At 45.1% G+C, this 19,586-nt stretch overlaps 1 protein-coding gene and 2 long non-coding RNA genes across 5 annotated transcripts in view; 2 read left to right on the top strand and 1 right to left on the bottom strand.

Moving 5' to 3' along the window:
* Positions 1–1,341: 1,341 nt before the first annotated feature.
* On the bottom strand, positions 1,342–10,926 carry LOC308462618. The gene is made up of 2 exons (XR_013979235.1): positions 10,364–10,926; positions 1,342–1,971 (listed from the first exon to the last, which is right to left on the bottom strand). It is a non-coding gene; the product is annotated as an uncharacterized lncRNA (long non-coding RNA).
* Positions 10,927–11,077: 151 nt separating this feature from the next.
* Positions 11,078–19,586, top strand: part of FLVCR2 (FLVCR choline and putative heme transporter 2) — a 50,086-nt gene continuing 41,577 nt past the window's right edge. The window contains exon 1 of one of the 3 annotated variants that reach the window (XM_080978633.1): positions 11,078–11,887. In XM_080978633.1, the coding sequence (XP_080834759.1) occupies positions 11,315–11,887 (573 nt within the window). In that variant the 5' untranslated portion in view covers positions 11,078–11,314. The remainder of the gene's footprint in view (positions 11,888–19,586) is intronic. The other 2 variants (XM_080978631.1, XM_080978632.1) reach the window with 2 other exon arrangements.
* LOC308462782 lies at positions 11,901–17,360 on the top strand. The gene is made up of 2 exons (XR_013979350.1): positions 11,901–14,151; positions 15,036–17,360. It is a non-coding gene; the product is annotated as an uncharacterized lncRNA (long non-coding RNA).

Raw genomic sequence — 19,586 nt, 5'->3', positions numbered from 1 at the left:
CCCTACTGAGGGGAACAGAAGCAGTGATCTGTGGGCCTGACAAGATGTCTCGGGAAGTGTGCTGTCTCCCCGGGGCTAAGATCCAAGATGTAACTGAACAACTGCAAGGAATCATAAAACCCACTGACAAATACCCCTTCCTCTTGGTTCATGTGGGAACCAATGACACTGCAAGCAATAGCCTCCAGAAGATCAAAAGAGACTACGAGGCTCTGGGCAGGAAGTTGAAGCAATTAAATGCACAAATTGTCATCTCATCTGTCCTCCCAGTTGAACGACGTGGCCCAGGGAGAGAGGGAAAAATAGTGGAAGTGAACAACTGGCTTCGCAAATGGTGTAAACAGGAACGGTTTGGATTCTTAGATCACGGACTGCAGTTTCTTGAAGATGGACTTCTGGCAAGCGATGGGCTGCACCTCACAACGGTTGGGAGAAATGTTTTTGCCAAAAATCTCAGAAACCTCATCAGGAGGGCTTTAAACTGACTAATGTGGGGGAGGGAGACAGTGCTCCTGAAGGTAGGAGTCTATCAATTGATGAAGATGATCATCCAAATGTCATAGACCAAATGGAGCAAACAGCACGCAGACCTAGTGGTGGGAGGAAAAAATCCTTAAATAAGAGACACGGGAGAATGATTAATGGACTTCAATGTCTGTACACTAATGCGCAAAGCATGGGAAATAAACAAGATGAGCTTGAGCTCTTGGTACAGCAAACTAAATATGACATAATAGGCATCACTGAAACCTGGTGGGATAAGTCCCACGATTGGAATGTAATAATGGGGGGATACAATCTATTTCAGAGAAACAGACCAGACAAGAAAGGAGGAGGTGTGGCGTTATATGTCAGGGATGTGTATACCTGTGAAGAGATCCAAGATTTAGAAACACAAAGCCAAAGTGAGAGCATTTGGGTCAAAATTAAGGGAGAGAAGAATAACAGTGACCTCATTGTGGGAGTTTACTATAGATCCCCAAGCCAAATGGAGGACATAGATGATGCCTTCCTGGAACAGATGGCCAAGCATGCAAAAGGAAGGGAGATAGTAGTAATGGGGGACTTCAATTACCCGGATATTTGTTGGATGTCAAACTATCCTGGCAGCTCTAATGGAAGAGGAGTCTCTGTTGATCTCTCCCCATTGTCCTCTCCACAAAGAATCCCAATGTTTTGACTCATTTCTTCATAATGACTGACCACTGGGTTTCCTCACCTTTACCCTCTAAATATTTTATTGGTCTAAAACACAATAGATTTATCCACCTTTACGGCATCCCATTTCTGAATGCTCAAGGCAGCTCTCAATACAACAACCATGTAATAAAATAATGCAGATGAAACTACTACTTTTATTATTATTACAAGTATTAATTACCTTCTACACCACCACCAACTCCTTCCACATACCCTATTAGTGAAAGTTTTGTAAGAATCTGTCAGAATATTTGAAGAACCAGTGCTGAAGAACAAAATGACGTAATCACAAAAGGCTGGAAGGCAATCAATCAGGTTTCTGCGACACTTCTGGTCTAGAAAAAAAAAGAGAGCAGCACTAAAGTGAATCCTTCATCTCAATTATCTTCAAAAATCCCCACTCCTCAGCTGCAAAGAATTTCTTGTTTTACAATATGTGGCTTGTTGGACTTTAAACACATTTTGCTGCTTCCCAGCCTACTCCCACCTCTGGCCTTTTCCTTCCACTGAGCTCCCTTGGAATGTCCAACACATTCCATCACCACAAGAAGCTCAGATCATGTCCTCTTTGCCTTAGAACCGTAACTTTCCCCTTATTCTTAATATTTGCATAGCTGCCCCCAATGGTGTTTAGAATTTTCTCTTGGTCCCTTCAAGTAGAGAGTTGCTAGGTGTTCCTGAGTTCCTTTGCCTTCCATGGGTACAGCTTTCCTCATCAAGGCATCTTCAGGAACAGGGCTGTCTCCTCAATTTCTTCTTGTTGTGCAGGAGCTGTGCAATAGGGAAAGGGGGCCAAACTGTGATTCAGTGAAACTGATTGGCAGTAGGTTCAGGACAGAAAAAAGGAAGCACATACAACACATAGTGAATGTACCAATATAAGAACGTAAGAAGTTTCTCCTGCTGGGTTAGGCCCAAGGCCCTTCTAGCCTAGCATCCTATTCTCGGTGACCAATCAAGTGTGACTCCAAGCAACTAGGATTTGGAGGTGTTGAGAAGAGCGCAAGGTCATGCTAAGATGATTGCTCCATCAAGGCAAGCATTTGGGCTTCCATGAAGGAATGACCAACCCCCTCTGTTTTCTTGCTATGCACTGATCCATGGGTTCTCCTGAAACCCCACCCCCAGGAAATTGTGTGTGTGCGAGGAGGGAGAGGCAGGAAAGCCCTGTTGTGGAAGTGCAAGTCCTTGCACATAGCCATCATAGCTAGTAGCCACCGATAGCCTCCCCCACCCCCATGAATTTGTCTGAAGTCCTTTTAGAGCCTTCAAATTTGGTAGGTAAAGGGACCCCTGACCATTAGGTCCAGTCGCGGACGACTCTGGGGTTGCAGCGCTCATCTCGCTTTACTGGCCGAGGGAGCCGGCGTACAGCTTCCGGGTCATGTGGCCAGCATGACTAAGCCGCTTCTGGTGAACCAGAGCAGCACACGGAAACGCCGTTTACCTTCCCGCCGGAGCGGCACCTATTTATCTACTTGCACTTTGAGGTGCTTTTGAACTGCTAGGTTGGCAGGAGCAGGGACCAAGCAATGGGAGCTCACCCCGTCGTGGGGATTCAAACCGCCAACCTTCTGATCGGCAAGTCCTAGGCTCTGTGATTTAACCCATAGTCGTTGCCAAATTTAATGCCATGAGATGGTGATGAAGGCTGCCAGCTTAGATGTATTTGGAAATAGGGTTGAATAGATGAATGAACACTGCAGCAGTGGCTTAGAGTGAACCCTCCATGTTTGGAAGCAGTATACCTCCCGCTTCCAGAAAGTGGGGCCAAAGACGATGGCTGTCATATTCACATATGTGTGCTTTCCTAAAGTTGGCTGCTGTTGGCAGCAGAATGCAGGATGGACCTTGACCTGATCTAGTAAGGCAATGTTTATGTTCTTATCTTGAGTATGCACTCTTAATTATGTGCAGGGGAACAGGCTGACCACCTCACGAACGGTTCACAACCTTTACCCCTGCTCCATCACATTCTGCCACTTGGCTCAGAGTTTGTACTCTGGGCTGCTGCTTGGCTCATCAGCATGTGTATAGAAGTTGTTTTCATTTAATGGGGCATGCACCCTATTTTTAACCTGGCCAGATGTGATGAAAGTCAGGGACACCCCCATCAATCATCCAATCACCTTCTTTCAAAGTTTGTAAGGAATTTATATCACCGTTCATCAGCACTTTTTTCTAGAAAAAGAGGTGCTGGAACTTGCCATGAACACCTCCCTTGTTCTCTTATAATGGCAATGGTGCACACCTGAGAGGTGCCGGAATTGAGTTTTGTCGAGTTCTGGCTTAAAAAAAGCCCTGCTGCTCATGTTCTTTCAGGGTGTGTGCATCACACACGATGCCAGGATTTGCCTTATCTCCTTCTGAACATTTCTCTATATTTTTCTGAATAAATAGTGATCTAATTCCTTTGAGCTGAAATTACTGTCAGGTATAAGCTACTTCTAGGACATTCCCTACCGCAGCAGGAGCATAGCTGTTAACCTTCCCCTTTTTTGCGGGAAATTTCCTTATTCCAGCGCCGTTTCCCACTGCTTCCCGCTGCTATCCCGGATTGTTAGATATCCCGTAGACTGTCCCCGGGACAGGTGAGGCTGCTGATCCCTTATTTTCGAGGCTGCTGATCCCTTATTTTCAAATCTGAAAGTTGACAGCTATGAGCAGGAGTAAGAAATGTGTGGTGGGAGAAGCCAGCCACTGAAGCCATGCCATGCTTGCCTCTGCACTTGGCCTCCTCCACCCTGTTTTTTGGGAAATGAGGGGCACCGCCTCACCCCAAATATTGGGGGAGCCCAAATGACTCAGCTCCTAGGAGCTGGTGCCTCTGCTGGAGGGCATCAGGCTGGGGAAGAGTGTCCTTAAGTTTCCAGTACAAGCGCTTTGTGTCTTTACTCTAGAGGAGTGCCTGGATGAGCAGCTTACAGTTCATAATGCTGCTTGCTCTGTTCTAATATTTCTTCCGAACAGCTTCAGCAAACCTCACAAGATCTGGGAAACCAACACAGATAACAGGGAAAAATGTTTGCATAAGCATTCTCTAGCACAATCTACAATCTCCCCTCATTTCTCTCTCTCATGGCAATGCCCTTGCAGGCTGAGCTGGGAGTCCTTTTGGCCTTGAGATGGTAGTGAGGGGAGAAGTTCATGCTTTTTCTTCATTCGTGGGCCTTAGAGGCAATATTTTGTTTACTTGCACAAAAGATCCTGATTAAAAGGTCTGCTACCCAGGGAAGCACAAGTGAGTTTTGTTTGTGCCAGTCCTCTGGAGCAGAAAGAGTGCCATTGACTTGTTGCATTCTCTCCTCATGCCCACCTGTCATTTTATATCTGTCTGGGCACAGGGTGCCCTGGAGTATATGGCTGGAAAACACTGGGTACGTGCACAGTGTTGCTGATGCACTCAAGTTGCAAGCCTTCGGTATATGACCCTTTCCTGTGTGTAGAACACAGTGCAATTTAGGGCATGGAAATAATAATAAATGTCTCTCCACTTAACTTGAAAGCACAAGGGGGAGAAGGAACGGCATGAGCGCAGCTGTGTAGGGCTCATCTGGTTTAGCTACAGGTCAAGAGTGAGGTGAATCTGCGCTGCAGGGGCCTACAATGTGTTTTCTTGGCTCTTGAGTATGTTATTTGTCCTTAAAGTCATAAGAAGTGAATTTAAGTTCAAACATCTGACATGAAAACTGAATAATATCCTAGTTTAGAAAAACTAGTGAAAGCACAGGAAACAGGAAATGATGTTTGTGGCCAAGCTGACCTATCTATGATGGTCACTGGACCTGCTATTGAGCATTCTGCCTGATTTTTTTGCTGAGAGGTTACACAACATTGGCTAGATTCTGATTTCTTTGAGGGGAGGTCAGACACTCTCCAACACATTTCCTCATCAGTTTCCTTATTGCAAAAAGTGGGGAGAGTGGGTTTGTTGCATAAGACTCAACCTTGCATCCCAACAAAGCCAATAATAGGGATGGCTGGAGACAAAAGTGAGTGGGGCCATTGACACAGTCTCTCTCTCTACCCAGTGGGCTTTGGGGAGGGGGGAAAGGACAGGCCACTCTTGCCAGAGGCCTGAATCAAACAGTTGTAGAAGGCTTTCACACACACCTCCTCCCATCACTCTATCCATTTTGGCTCCCCTGCATTCCCTCTATGCTTCTCCCATGCGCCTTCAGGCTGCAGGTTTTCAACTCCTGGACTAGGGAGTTAGCCATGGGTGACCCAAGATTCCACACAACTGGGATTAAGTAAGTGGCGCTGTGGGTTAAACCACAGAGCCTAGTACTTGCCGATCAGAAGGTCGGCAGTTCGAATCCCTGCAACGGGGTGAGCTCCCATTGCTTGGTCCCTGCTCCTGCCAACCTAGCGGTTCAAAAGCACCTCAAAGTGCAAGCAGATAAATAGGTGCTGCTCTGGCGGGAAGGTAAACGGCAGTTCCGTGCGCTGCTCTGGTTTGCCAGAAGCGGCTTAGTCATGCTGGCCACATAACCCAGAAGCTGTACGCCAGCTCCCTTGGCCAACAGAGCGAGATGAGCGCTGCAACCCCAGAGTCGGTCACGACTGGACCTAATGGCCAGGGGTCCCTTTACCTTTACCTTTTCCAGTCATGAAACTACAACTAGAAACAGAGGTCTAATCTCTCTAAGGTAAATCACACAAAGAACCAGGCCTAGAATTTTGCATTTATAATATGCTACCCTAGATTTCAGTTCCAAGATGCAATGCTTTCTGCCAAGATGCATGCAAACCAACCCAAGATGCATGCAAAACCATTTTATAGACTTGTTACAGTAGAACATGTTAAACCTGCCTAGCTCATAAATCGTTCATATGCTATTATTGTGCTTGCATGCCAGATGAAGTTTGAACTGCCTGTTTAATACTGGAAAGGTAATTGACCTTTCTTACCTGCAGAGCCTTTTCCTCATGATGCTTATCCATTACAGCTAGTAAAATGCCTTTCCAAATTAGTTCTAGCCCATAAATTAGCTATAAACAGAGAATGCATCAAACTAATGCCATTGACATTAGTTAATGGTTTTTAGTGTCCGTAGCTGGCTTATCAACTCTGAATTTATATATTTTTAATCCTTAACTTCTTGCAGAACCAGCTACCTACTAATCACAAATGCTTCTCTACAGTGGAGTGCGGTGAAATGTTGCATAGGAGAACAGTTAGGGCCAGACGTGCCAGCTTGCGAGGGCGATGGAGGAGAGGAGAGGGAATGTTGTGCACACAACATTCTTCCCTCCACCAGGCCTCAGACAGAATGCTGGAACCCTGCTGCCTCCCTCCCAAAACCAGGACTAGCTTAGTCCCCCTAGTCCAGTCTAAACTAGTGGATAGCACTCTATGTTAGAGAAGCAATCTATGCCTCCAGCGACAAAGTTTGCTTCCAGATTACCTGTTTAATTAGCATTCAGCCTGATTTGTTTGCAGAGAGATTTGATTATGTGTCAGCTATCTAATGAGCATTTATCCTGATTTATTTGTGTGGGGACTGGATGATGTGTTATCCCACACCTTCCAGTGCATTTTTTTGTTCACTTTCCTTTTCAATATAAGTCTGATCTTTTGGGGAAGCGGGTTTGTTTTGCAAGCGCTCTCAAATCTGCTTTAATTGTTCAGTGAGAGTTTGCCAAGATGCAATTGAATCTCACCTGGCGGGGGAAAAAGACAGCCTGGAAGTGCCCAGACTATGTACTTTATTCATCTTTTATGTACCCCTTCTAGAACAAACTCAATACAATTTATCAGGGCAGATGAACCACCTACTAACCGTACCTCCATCTTCTCTGGATTCAGTTTGAGCTTACAAGGCTGCAACCCTTACTTCCTAGATTGTGTACAGTATTAAGTTCCAATGAGATCAATGACACTTGCTTCCAAATAAATATGCTTAGGACTACAATGTAAAAGATGCCGAAAATGTCTGCAGCTGGATTTGATGCCTCTCCTTCCCCTCCCCATCACAAGAGCGAGAGAACATGCTCTTTTGTTTGCATCAGGAGCCAAGTGTTATGTTTTGCAGTGGGAGCTGACCCAGTTCTCTGCTGAATCCGTTATTGACTTGTCGGCTGCTGCTGCTCTCTTTGTACAGAGCCCTGTTCCCCCAACTGAAGGTGCTTGTATAGCATTTCACTCAGTTTTATGAAACTCTGTTCTATGATATAATGAGCTTTTGCAAAAAGAGCAAGTGCTACCGACTTCAACTGAGGTCAAAAGGATCTTTCTACCATTGCACTACAATGTTCTGCTTTATGCTGCTGAAAAGCTGTATCAATAGACTTTCTTTTCGGTGCATAACTTACTGCAGTGGTGCAACTAGGGAATTTTAGACTCTGGACTTAACAGTCGGTGGGGGATATGGGTGGGGCTTTAAGATAGCCATGTTTATCACTTCACAGCGAGTATTTCTTTTTTTAAAAAAAATAATGTTTATTAAAATTTCACAAGAAAAAACACCACATTAATGAAGAAAAAATTAACAATAAAAAGAAAAAATACAAAGTAAAAAAGGGAAAAAACAATTAAAAACAATTTCATCTTTTCCTCACTTCTTTTACATTTACTTGTTTCTCGGACCTCCTCTTACCCCCCTCTTTTGTATTCTAATTAAATATGTTAATCCAACAATTCCTTTCCCTCCTTTTTAATCCTAATCTTTAATCTTAATATAACTTAAAATTTTAGATTTTAGATATTAAAACCAATTTTTCCATATTCTTTTAGCCTGTACAGCTAGAAACCCCTTAACTTCAATCCAACATCATTCTAACATTCATTAATTTTGCAATATTTCTGTAAATAGTCTTTGAATTTCTTCCAATCTTCTTCCACCGACTCTTCTCCCTGGTCACGGATTCTACCAGTCATTTCCGCCAATTCCATGTATTCCATCATTTTCATCTGCCATTCCTCCAGTGTGGGTCGATCTTGTGTCTTCCAATACTTTGCGATGAGTATTCTTGCTGCTGTTGTAGCATACATAAAGAAAGTTCTGTCCTTTTTTAACACCGATTGGCCGACTATGCCCAGGAGAAAGGCCTCTGGTTTCTTCAAGAAGGTATATTTAAATACCTTTTTTAGTTCATTATATATCATCTCCCAGAAAGCCTTAATCTTTGGGCACGTCCACCAAAGGTGAAAAAATGTACCTTCAGTTTCTTTACATTTCCAACATTTATTATCAGGCAAATGGTAGATTTTTGCAAGCTTGACTGGGGTTATGTACCACCTGTATATCATTTTCATAATATTTTCTTTTAAGGCATTACATGCCGTAAATTTCATACCTGTGGTCCACAACTGTTCCCAGTCAGCAAACATAATATTATGTCCAACATCTTGTGCCCATTTAATCATAGCAGATTTCACTGTTTCATCCTGAGTGTTCCATTTCAACAGCAAGTTATACATCTTTGACAAAGTTTTAGTTTTGGGTTCTAACAATTCAGTTTCTAATTTTGATTTTTCCACCTGGAAGCCGATTTTCTTATCCAAATTGTATGCCTCCATTATCTGATAATAATGAAGCCAGTCTCGCACTTTGTTTTTTAGTTTTTCAAAACTCTGCAATTTCAATCTGTCTCCATCTTGTTCCAAAATTTCCCAATATTTCGGCCAATTGACCTCCATATTGAGCTTTTTCAAGGCTTTCGCTTCCATCGGTGACAGCCACCTTGGGGTTTTATTTTCCAATAAATCCTTGTATCTTATCCAAACATTAAACAGTGCTTTCCTGACAATATGGTTTTTAAATGCCTTATGTGCTTTGACCTTGTCATACCACAGATATGCATGCCATCCAAATACATTGTTAAAGCCTTCTAGATCCAAAATGTCAGTGTTTTCAAGAAGCAGCCATTCTTTCAACCAGCAAAATGCTGCTGATTCATAGTAAAGTTTGAGGTCTGGCAGGGCAAATCCACCTCTATCCTTAGCATCTGTTAGTATTTTAAATTTTATTCTGGGCTTCTTGCCCTGCCAGACAAATCTAGAAATATCTCTCTGCCACCTCTTGAAACAGTCCATTTTGTCCAGAATTTGCAATGTTTGAAACAAAAACAACATTCTAGGCAATACATTCATTTTTACAGCAGCAATACGACCCAGCAGTGAAAGCTTCAAATTTGACCAAATTTCTAAGTCTTTTTTCACTTCAGCCCAGCATTTTTCATAGTTATCTTTAAATAAGTTCCCATTTTTTGCTGTCAAGTTAATCCCCAAATATTTAACTTTCTTAACCACTGTTAAACCTGTCTCATTCTGAAACCTCTCTCTCTCTATTGGTGTTAGATTTTTCTCTAAAACCTTAGTTTTTACCTTATTCAATTTAAATCCTGCGACTTGACCAAATTCTTGAATCAATTCTAAAACCCTTTTGGTACTAGATTCTGGCTCCTGTAACGTCAATACTAAGTCATCTGCAAATGCTCTCAGTCACAGCGAGTATTTCTCTTCTCCGCCTCCTCCTCATGCTTTACAAATGCTTCTACATTCTTGATATGTTACAGCAAAAAAACAAACAGATAACAGTTTGCCAGCCCTGGTTAAAGGTAAATAAATACTCTCAGCATGTGCTGTTTTTCCATTCTGTATTCACTTCCATCAGAGCACTATCAGGACCACAAGAACATGAGTTTGTTTCTGCTGTCCTGATGCGAAATGTATTAACTTGGGAATCAGCACCACATTGTTCTAGAAAGGGATAATATATTTTAAAACTAAAAATAATGCAATGAGCATCTGTTACCATGCACAGCCAGCTACCCTCTCACTTAAAAAAGAGTTACAGATGGGTAGCCGTGTTGGTCTGCCATAGTCGAAGTAAAAAATTCTTTCCTGTAGCACCTTAAAGACCAACTAAGTTAGTTCTTGGTATAAGCTTTCGTGTGCATGCACACTTCTTCAGATACACAGTGTGTATCTGAAGAAGTGTGCATGCACACGAAAGCTTATACCAAGAACTAACTTAGTTGGTCTTTAAGGTGCTACAGGAAAGAATTTTTTACTTAAAAAAGAGTTGAGAAGGATGTGCAGGAGTCTGCGCCATCCTCTCTGGGTCCCTAGCTGCCCATATGCCTGTTTGGATCTGCCCCGAACATCTGCTGCTTTTTCGGAGGTCATTTGGGACCCGGGACTTCGGCCACTGACCTGCAAGCCCCGTTGTGCTATGGGCAGAGAGTTGGTTCCCCGCTCTTTTATCAAGTCGCTTCTTGGCAGCGAACCAGGAACTAGGAAGCAGCTTCAGCCTCCGATTTTACCGGCAGTCAGGCTGCGCGCACCCTCCCCAATCCGAATTGAGAAAAAGAACCCGACCTGGTCGGTGTGCACACCCTCAGCCTGGCAGACTGCGAACCGGGACGTCGCCCCCTCTTTCCCAAGCTAATGACTGGGACCGGATGACTGGCGGTCTTTCGAGCCACGTTCCTCTCGGTCGACGCGCCGCCGGAAGACTTTTGGCATGTCCTTCCCGCGCTCCCGCGCTCAGAGCAAAACGAAGCGGGAGCTCGTGAGGCCGCCGAAAAGGTTCCCGCTCTCGGTGCGAGCGGAAGGCGGGAGAAGAGCTCGGCAGGCCCACCCCCACCCCGCTTTCCCGGAGGCTGCGCAGGGCGCAAGGCTAACGGCGCCGCGCGGCTGCAGACTCCCGGGCGGGACCGTTGGGGGGCGCGCGCCTGCGCCACTTTCTGCGCCCCTCCCGGGGCTTTTTCGCGGGACAGAGAGAGTTGCCATAGCAATAGCAGGAAGCAGCGCAGAGGGGCGGGGGGCAGGCAGCCAATCCGCGCCTGGAGGGGCGTGGTGGTGGGCGTCCAGGTAGCTCCTTCCAACGCGGGCCGGGGGGGGGGGCGGTGGTTTCTGGCTGACGCGCCTCGGCGAGCGGGGCGTGGTGACGTGCGCCGTGGAGGCAAACCTTGAGCTGGCAACATGAGCCGCGAAAGGTGAGCGCAAGAGGAAGAAAGTCCGGCGAGGCGAGGCGTGCGCGCGGGGGGCGCTCGCGGCACCGGGGCTGCTGGCTGAGGGAAGAGCGAGGGATCCCCGAGCCCGCGCTGGTGTCCCGCCGTCGGAGGAGGAACTTGTCGCTCAGCGCGCACTTCCTCGGCCGCTATGGTGAGCGGGGAGCCGGAGCTCGGAGAGAAGCGGACGGGGTATCGAGCCGAGCCCGACCTGCTGCAAGAGGCGAAGCCCGAGCCGGCGGACGCCGAGACGCCCAACGGGTCCGCGCCGGGGTCGGAGCCGGAGGTGCGCCTGACGCGGCGGCGCTGGGCAATCGTCTTCCTCTTCAGCGCCTATTCGTTCTGCAACGCTTTCCAGTGGATCCAGTACGGGAGCATCAGCGTCGTCTTCGCGCGCTTCTACGGCGTGACCCCTTTCGCCATCGACTGGCTCTCCATGTGCTACATGATCGTCTACATCCCGCTGCTCTTCCCGGTCGCCTGGCTGCTCGACAAGAAGGGGCTGCGCCTCATCGCCCTGGTGGGCTCCGCTCTCAACTGCGTGGGCGCCTGGGTGAAGACGGGCAGCACGAAGCCAAACCTCTTCCCCGTCACCGTCCTGGGACAGGTCGTCTGCTCGCTGGCCCAAGTCTTCATCCTGGGCATGCCGTCCCACATCGCTTCCGTCTGGTTTGGGTCCCGGGAGGTCTCCAGTGCCTGCTCCATCGCTGTCTTTGGTAACCAGGTAGGTGGCAAAATATTCAGGTACGCATTAAGCCACGGGTTCCCAAGTTGTGATCCACAGATCACCAGCTGTCCACAAGCTTTACTCAGATCCTTCATAGTGTATCTGTGGCTGAAAATAGGAGATGGTGCATCCGTTGCCTTTTAATATTTGTACTGATTTTTAATTGCATTTGTATTTCTTATATTGTACTTTGTTGTGTTGCAGGTTGAAGTTTATAGAATTCAGATTGTGTCTTTCAAAACTTAGATACAGCTTTTCATTTACAAATGTATGAATCTCAAAGTGATTCAACTACAGCAGTTCAGCTGCAACAGCCACAACTAAAATAAAACTCAATATATCTACGATCAGGAAATGCCAGGGTAAAAAGGAAGGTCTTTGGGAAAGTGCCCTATTGTCAGTGCTCACTTGATCTCTACAGGGATCTACAGGGGTCACACCCACACCTTCCATTAAAAGCACATTTAATGGGGGCCCTTTTTTGTATTAATCATTGTGCATTCACCACCAAAGCAGCCACTATGTGTCCTGGTGCCTCTTTCAGATCAGTTGAGCAAGTTGTCATGTCATTGCAATGGCAACACCATCAAAATAAATAAATTAGTGGGTGGGGGCACAAAAGGGACAAAGTACATTGAACCTTGTCCAACATATGGAAATGAAAGAAGCGATCAAAAATACAGTTACAAGTCATACAGCATCTAGCACCATTATAATTGCTACAATAGACAGAAGAATCATTGAGTGGTCCACCAATATTCTTACTAGTGGTCCATGGCGAAACATGGTTTGAGGACCACCAAATTAAATAATACCAACAATTTCCATCTTGTTCAATAGTATAAGGTCGGAGAGAAAGGGATGAGGGGGATTAGAGGAAAGGAGGTAGTCCTTTCCTCTGCATAAGACCACATAACACCGGTCTTGAAAGATCTACATTCGCTCCCAGTACGTTTCTGAGCACAATTCAAAGTCTTGGTGCTGACATTTAAAGCCCTAAACGGCCTCAGCCCTGTATACCTGAAGGAGCATCTCCACCCCCATCGTTCTGCCTGGACACTGTGGTCCAGAGCCAAGGGCCTTCTGGCGGTTCCCTCGCTGCGAGAAGCCAAGTTACAGGGAACCAGGCAGAGGGCCTTCTCGGTAGTGGCACCCGCCCTGTGGAATGCCCTCCCATCAGATGTCAAAGAGAAGAACAGCTACCAGACTTTAAGAAGACATCTGAAGGCAGCCCTGTTTAGGGAAGCTTTTCATGTTTAAAAGACCACTGTATTTTAATATTTTGTTGGAAGCCGCCCAGAGTGGCTGGGGAAACCCAGCCAGATGGGCGGAGTATAAATAATAAATCATTATCATTATCATCTGATCTTGAGAGGGCTGATCCATGTTTTTGCTTGCCCCATGCCTAGAAAGGACAGGCCCACATGGTTTTCCACTTGACCCACTCTTTCTAGGCACAGGTCCAAGTAGTTTTCTCCATTCTCAGGGAAAACCTGCTCTTTAGCTCTAAATTGGAGCAAACATCAATCCATTCCAGAGCAAACCCAAATTGCTATTTGCCATTGGCCCATCTGGGGTTCTAGTTCCCCTGCCAATCGGCTGACATCACCCTGATCGGTGGGTGTCAGCTGGTGGGCAGGGGTGGTGGTGTTCAATTCTTCATTGGTGGTGTGCACTAGTTCCCTGCAGAGAACTGCTGTTCACAGATAATGCAACAGGATGGTACACTTAGTTCACCAGCTTATCAGCAGGGTGGTGTTAGTGTTAAATTCCGATCAGTTTGCCTGAACAAATCACTTTGCATTGAAACCCCTGTGATCAGGAAGGGGGTTGAATCAAAACTCCTGCTAAAACTACCCCCCCCCCACTTTATCGGTGTGCTTTGATGTTCCGACTTTGGGACTTCAAAACACCAAATAACATGATGCCGTTGTGATATCAGATGATTTACAGGCAGGCCACCCACCTCTCAGATTTGGTTTGAGAGACCAATTCTGATAAGGATCTGACCTGTGGAGCCAAACAGGTTCCCCGCCTGTGATCTACTTTGTAGGCTAAAAGCTTGCTAGCATAAAGGAATCACTAACCAGTGGAAAGTAACAGTGGCGAGTAAATCTAGATGTAAGACATGTGTTGCTATACTTCCTCAGGCATGTGCATAGCTGGTGCACCAGCCTAAATTAGGCATAAATGCTTCTGGCAAATCCTGGTGCAAGGCAGAACCCAGGAGGATGCCCAGACTGTGAGTCTGATTCCTCACGGTGAGTACTACCCCATCCAAAACAGGCTGAGTCCCTATTCCAGAGTCTGCATCCTTCCTGACTGGGAGTGCATGTATCTTGTTTCAGCTTCCATTTATTCATCCAGCCCATTACTGTCCCTAGGGATGTGCTTCTGCTAAAGTTCAGTACAGTGATACCTTGGTTTACAACCATAACCCGTTCCGGAGGTCCGGTTGTAAACCAAAACAGGTTGTAACCCAAGGCGCACTTTCACCAATGGGGCCTCCCAAAAAAAAAATGGTTGTAATCCAAAATAAAAATGGGTTGTAATCCAAAAAAAGAGACACACACTTCAGGGTCTGATGTGGTTGTAATCCAAAATGGTTGTAATCCAAAACGGTTGCAAAGCAAGGTACCACTGTACCTTTCCTAGCTAACAGCCGAAGTCTGGAACAGTTTTCATGCTCTCCGAACAGCATAAGGTGGTTTTCCAGATTTTTATTGTAACTGAATTTTCAGAACTTCCTTATGAAGTTAAAATAACAATCCAGTTATTTTGTGCAGTTTCCCCCCCTCTCTTATTTTACTTCATACTTTATTTCTTACTGGTTTCCAATATATATATATATTTAAACCAACATTTATAATACTGCATGATTGTAGTAAAACCTCTACTCTGATAAATATTAAAATTATCAATAAAGACAGTTAAAAACTATTAGTGGCTCTCTTGTGATGCTGGCAGCAGATCTGAGCTCTATACTTCCCCCTCCTTTCAAAATTGGCATTGTTATCAGAGAAGTGGCTTCCTGGGCAGGGGAAAATAAAGGAAATGTATGTGTACATCAAAGTACAATTGTCTCTGGTGAGTTTGTTTGTGCATGATGTGGAGGAAGTGTTCAATGTTCTCTATCCTTCCGCAGGGGTAGCCAGTGTGGAATCCAACAGATGCTCTAGGCTAGGACAACAATTCCCATCACCTGTGACCATGCTGGCCGGGGCTGGTGGGAGTCCAGCAATATCTGCAGACCACAGCATTGGCTCCCCTTGCTCTAGTCTCCCTAAATGCTGATTCTGCTGCATCAAAGGGAATTCCCACATGCATTTGCCGCTTTTATCTTGATTAAGAGGGAATTCCAGGATTTTCCTGCCTATGCGTTTGTGGTTAACCTCACTGTGAAACTAAGGCCTTCATTTTAAATATAAGATCATGCAACTAACCCTCCAACCCTCAAAGACTGTGGGTTGTATTCAGCAATGTGCTCTTCTGATCCTTCTGCCAATGCAAGCATTTTGGCTAGCCGATTGAAATGCTCTCCTTCCCCTCCCTGCCCAGAGCAAACGCTGTTCTGGAGTTCTCCAGAAACCCTCTAAGCCAATCTGGGTGGGTAGAGAGTTGGGGAAGCCACGTTGTTCAAGCAGAAGTCCTTGCCAAGGGCTCATTAGGTGAATCATACCCTATTAAGAAAGTGAGAGGACCACAAGGCAGTTTATAATAAAAAACACAAAAATGCATAACATAGTAACAAACAAAAACAGTGCTCCCCTTGCAGTTTAAAAGGCCATGTTTCTGTCAGAATAGGTAGAGACAGGTAGGTTTTTAATGTTTGATATTTTGTTGTCGTTTTATAATTTGTTGGAAGCTGCTCAGAATGGCTGTGGAAACCCAGTCAGGTGGGCAGCAAGCAAGCAAGCAAACAAATAAATAAATAAATCTAGCTGCTTTATAATAGCTTGTATTTGGAACATTTTCTTTGCAATGAATAGCCACCATAGGGGATGTATTAGTACTCCTGCAAACTTGATGGATCCTCTTACTTGAAAATTTCTCTTTATTTTCTTGCCAAGTATGCTGCTCTCCAGTTGTTTGTCCTAGACAGAATATTATTGCTAGCATCTGCTGTGCTCAATAATGGTGTTCTTTTCTAAAATCAGGATATTACGGAGCTGAACAAGAGCAAACAAAATAAGTTGCCCTCCGGCTCCTGTATAAGAAATGCTCTGTGTTCAGGTTCCTCCCCCTCACAGGCGTGGATTGCTGAAGGCAAAAGGGAAGTGCCTGATGCTGACATTGCGCAATAAGAAGATGTCTTGGCTTTCAGGCGCACTTCCTGAGTTCTGCACATGCAGAAGATATAGGCATAATAATAGCTGTGATCGTTAAAAGTCAGTGTCGTTGGAAGCAAATGTTTACATATGAAGGTGTTGGCGAAGATTGCTGTATGCATTTGAAAGGAGATAAGTGTGCTTGTCTCACCGGACTGAGATTGCATGTCCTTAAGAATGATCTCTCACAACAAGTACCATTGATGCATTTTAAATGGCTCTTCATAGCAGAGACACTTAACTTTGTAAAACTGTTTGAGCTGTTAGAGACCTAAGTCAGCAGCTGAACAGTTCCTCTGCCAGAGTTGTCGGGAAATGCACACATGCAGACAGAGAGAGAGAGAGAGAGGGAAGGAAGGAAGGGAGAAAAGAAAGAAAGAAAGAAAGAAAGAAAGAAAGAAAGAAAGAAAGAAAGAAAAGGTCAAATAGAACTCAAAGATAGAACATTTCTATGGGATTTGACCATGGGTCGGCAAACTAAGGTCCACGGGCCGGATCAGGCCCAATTGCCTTCTAGATCCGGCCCATGGACGGTCCGGGAATCGCAGAGTGGATCGCCAGCATGCATGTTCTTTCCCTCTCCCTCCCACTGCTGCACTTTTCTCCTCAGGGATGGAGCAATCGTGTCCCATTCCGGGCGCCATTGATGGCGGGAGTCGGCTCACCCACCTGCCTGCCTCAGCAGGGCAGTGCTGTGAAGGGGGCATATGACGCCGGCTGCTGCTGCATTTTCCTCCTCCTCTTCCTCCCTCTCCCTCAGTCCGCCCTTCCTTCTTTCTCTGTGCTGCTTCCTCGCACGCTTTCTTCATCCCTCCCTCCCTCCTTCATTCCTCCCATGGCATTCAGGGGGGTTGTTGCAGTGGCTGTGGCTGCCGCTTGCGGGTTGCCAGGCAGCTCTGTCTTCACGGTGCCCCTCATTAGAATTAGCAGCAGCAGGTGGTGGGTAAAAGCTCCGGCAACGCCCTGGTTCCCCTACCTCCGTCCGCGGCTCCTCCGCCGGCACTGCTGCTTCTGCCTTCGCCAGCCAACGCCGCCTCCTACCCCGCCATGGCACCTGGCTGGCTGGAGAAGCCCAACTGCAGCTATTGGGACAACAACTGGGACAAGTAAAGCGAAGCATCTTCAGGCCTCTTTGCGGGCGGGCAAAAATCGTTGTGTCCCCCTCAAAAAAATATAGTTGGCCCCCCACAAGGTGTGAGGGACAGTGGACCAGCCCCCTGCTGAAAAAGTTTGCTAACCCCTGGATTTGAGTGTGGGGTCCCTCTTTTCCCTAAAGAGGGTACAGGTTACTGTAACAAAGAGTTGACTTTTCTAATTTTGCAACATTTGCGGCTGCTTCATGGTGTAACATAGATACTTATGCAGTAGAAACATGTCAATGCGTTTGCCCGCTGCTTTGCACTTGGGCAGGAGTCCAGGGGATGCTGGCATATTTGGGGAGCATGTTGCCTGGGCATATTGCCTATGCTGCATTTTCATGGTGCATTGTTTAAGTATCTGATGTGACCAGACCCTCTTTCTGCCAGATTTCACATGTCTCCTTGGTTGAAATAAAGTTGATTTATCTTTATGATGTCTCACGCTGTTGGAGTTTGGTAATTATATTATAGTGCAGAACAAAATAGTCTGGTTAGACTGCTGGCTGAAAGGATAAAGAAAACTCAAGGCCATTCTAAGTACAGGTTTACAGATGGCCAAGTTGGAACCAAGAAGATAACAGTTAATACTGATACCTGTGGTCTTAAAAATTTCAGCAGCATCCTGTACGAGGCCAAAATTTAACGACTTTCCCAACTCTTATCTTCCATTCTGCTCAGTTCACTACATTATAATTGCAAAGCCCTGCAGCGTCCTTTCTGTTGGCACCAAGTGCACCAGACCCAATCGCACTCCCCAAAATCCACCTCTGCTGATACTGAACTTGTAGACGATACAGTAAGTAAAACCTGAATGAAAGGAAGTAGTTACTGAAAGAGAAGGAATCAGTGAGGAGGAAGAGCAGATTACCTTTCTATCTCTCACAATTTCCCCTTGTTCAGGTAGCTCAAGATAGCATCTAATTACCAACATTTATTCTAAAGGCTTGTCAGCTAGTGCGTTTGCCCCATTCCAAATAATCCCCACTTGTGCTTTTTCATTGTTTAAGTTATCACATGATTTCTTGGAACACACCACACACAATGTTGCAAGAGGGATCTATGAGACTCCTTCTGCTTTCCTGCTCTCCAGCTGAGTACCTTGACCTTAAACCCAGAATGCAAACACTGAGATAGGGAGACAATGTTTTTGGGTTGCCATTGGGGACGTGGTACGTTAGACATATCTTGTAGACTCTGCTTTTGTTTCAGGGACAAAAGTCTGGATAATATCTCTTATAAAATGTTTGATGCGATATCACAGAGTACTGTTCCTTGAGCTGTTCATAATGTTTTTAGTAGCCCTCTGCCTTTCAGCTAGGCTGTCATTTTGTTTAGAGGAATAATTTGTCTGGTACTGTAGTTTTTTCAAAGTTTGCTGTTGTGACCCAACATGTTTGACTTATGTTTGGTGGCTATCCAAGGTGGGCTTTGGTGTCAAATTAATTTTTTTAAATTTTTTTTATTTATTTTTAATTTGCATTTTATTTATTTGTTAACATTCTTATATTACATCGGTAAACGTTGTCATATTACATTACAGGACTTACTATAATATAATTTCCAACATGTATACAAAAATTACATACAAATTTTATATACCTAGAAAGAAAATGAAACAAAAGAAAGAACAAAAAGAGAAAACAAAAACAACCCCCCCCCAAAATCATATACATACCAACACACTAGACTTCCTGTCTATCCCATTGTATATTCCCTTTTTACAGATGAATGTACTCTTATTATTGTATATTTCTTTACATTTTATCTAATACATTCCTATATCAATATGTGCTCTTAGTCTTATTTCTCAACTCATTCTCACTCCAACGTCAATCAAATGCTAGCATAGATAGCGAACCTATACTGTATTTTTGAACATATGTTTTATATCTATCCCACTTTTCCATAAATTTTTGTTTTGAATTGCCTCTCAGGGTATTTGTTAACTGCGTCATTTCAGCAAATTCTTGTAGCTTGTAATGCCAGTCCGTTTTGTTGGGGCTTCTTGTTCCTTCCACCCCTTTGCCACCAAAGTCTGAGCTGCGGCCGTTGCATATAAGAATACCTCCCTAAAGGCCTTCGGGATGTCCTTGCCAACAATGCTTAACAGAAATGCCTCTGGTCTTTTTAAAAAAGTTATCTTCCTACATGTCCACCACATATGATGCATGTCGCCATTACTCCCACCACACCTCCAACAAGTAGTCGCTAAATTTTTATACATCTTTG

Source organism: Podarcis pityusensis (assembly GCF_964106645.2).
Source record: "Podarcis pityusensis genome assembly, chromosome: 1".
NCBI lineage: Eukaryota > Metazoa > Chordata > Lepidosauria > Squamata > Lacertidae > Podarcis > Podarcis pityusensis.
This window is presented reverse-complemented; position numbering and strand designations above follow the sequence as displayed.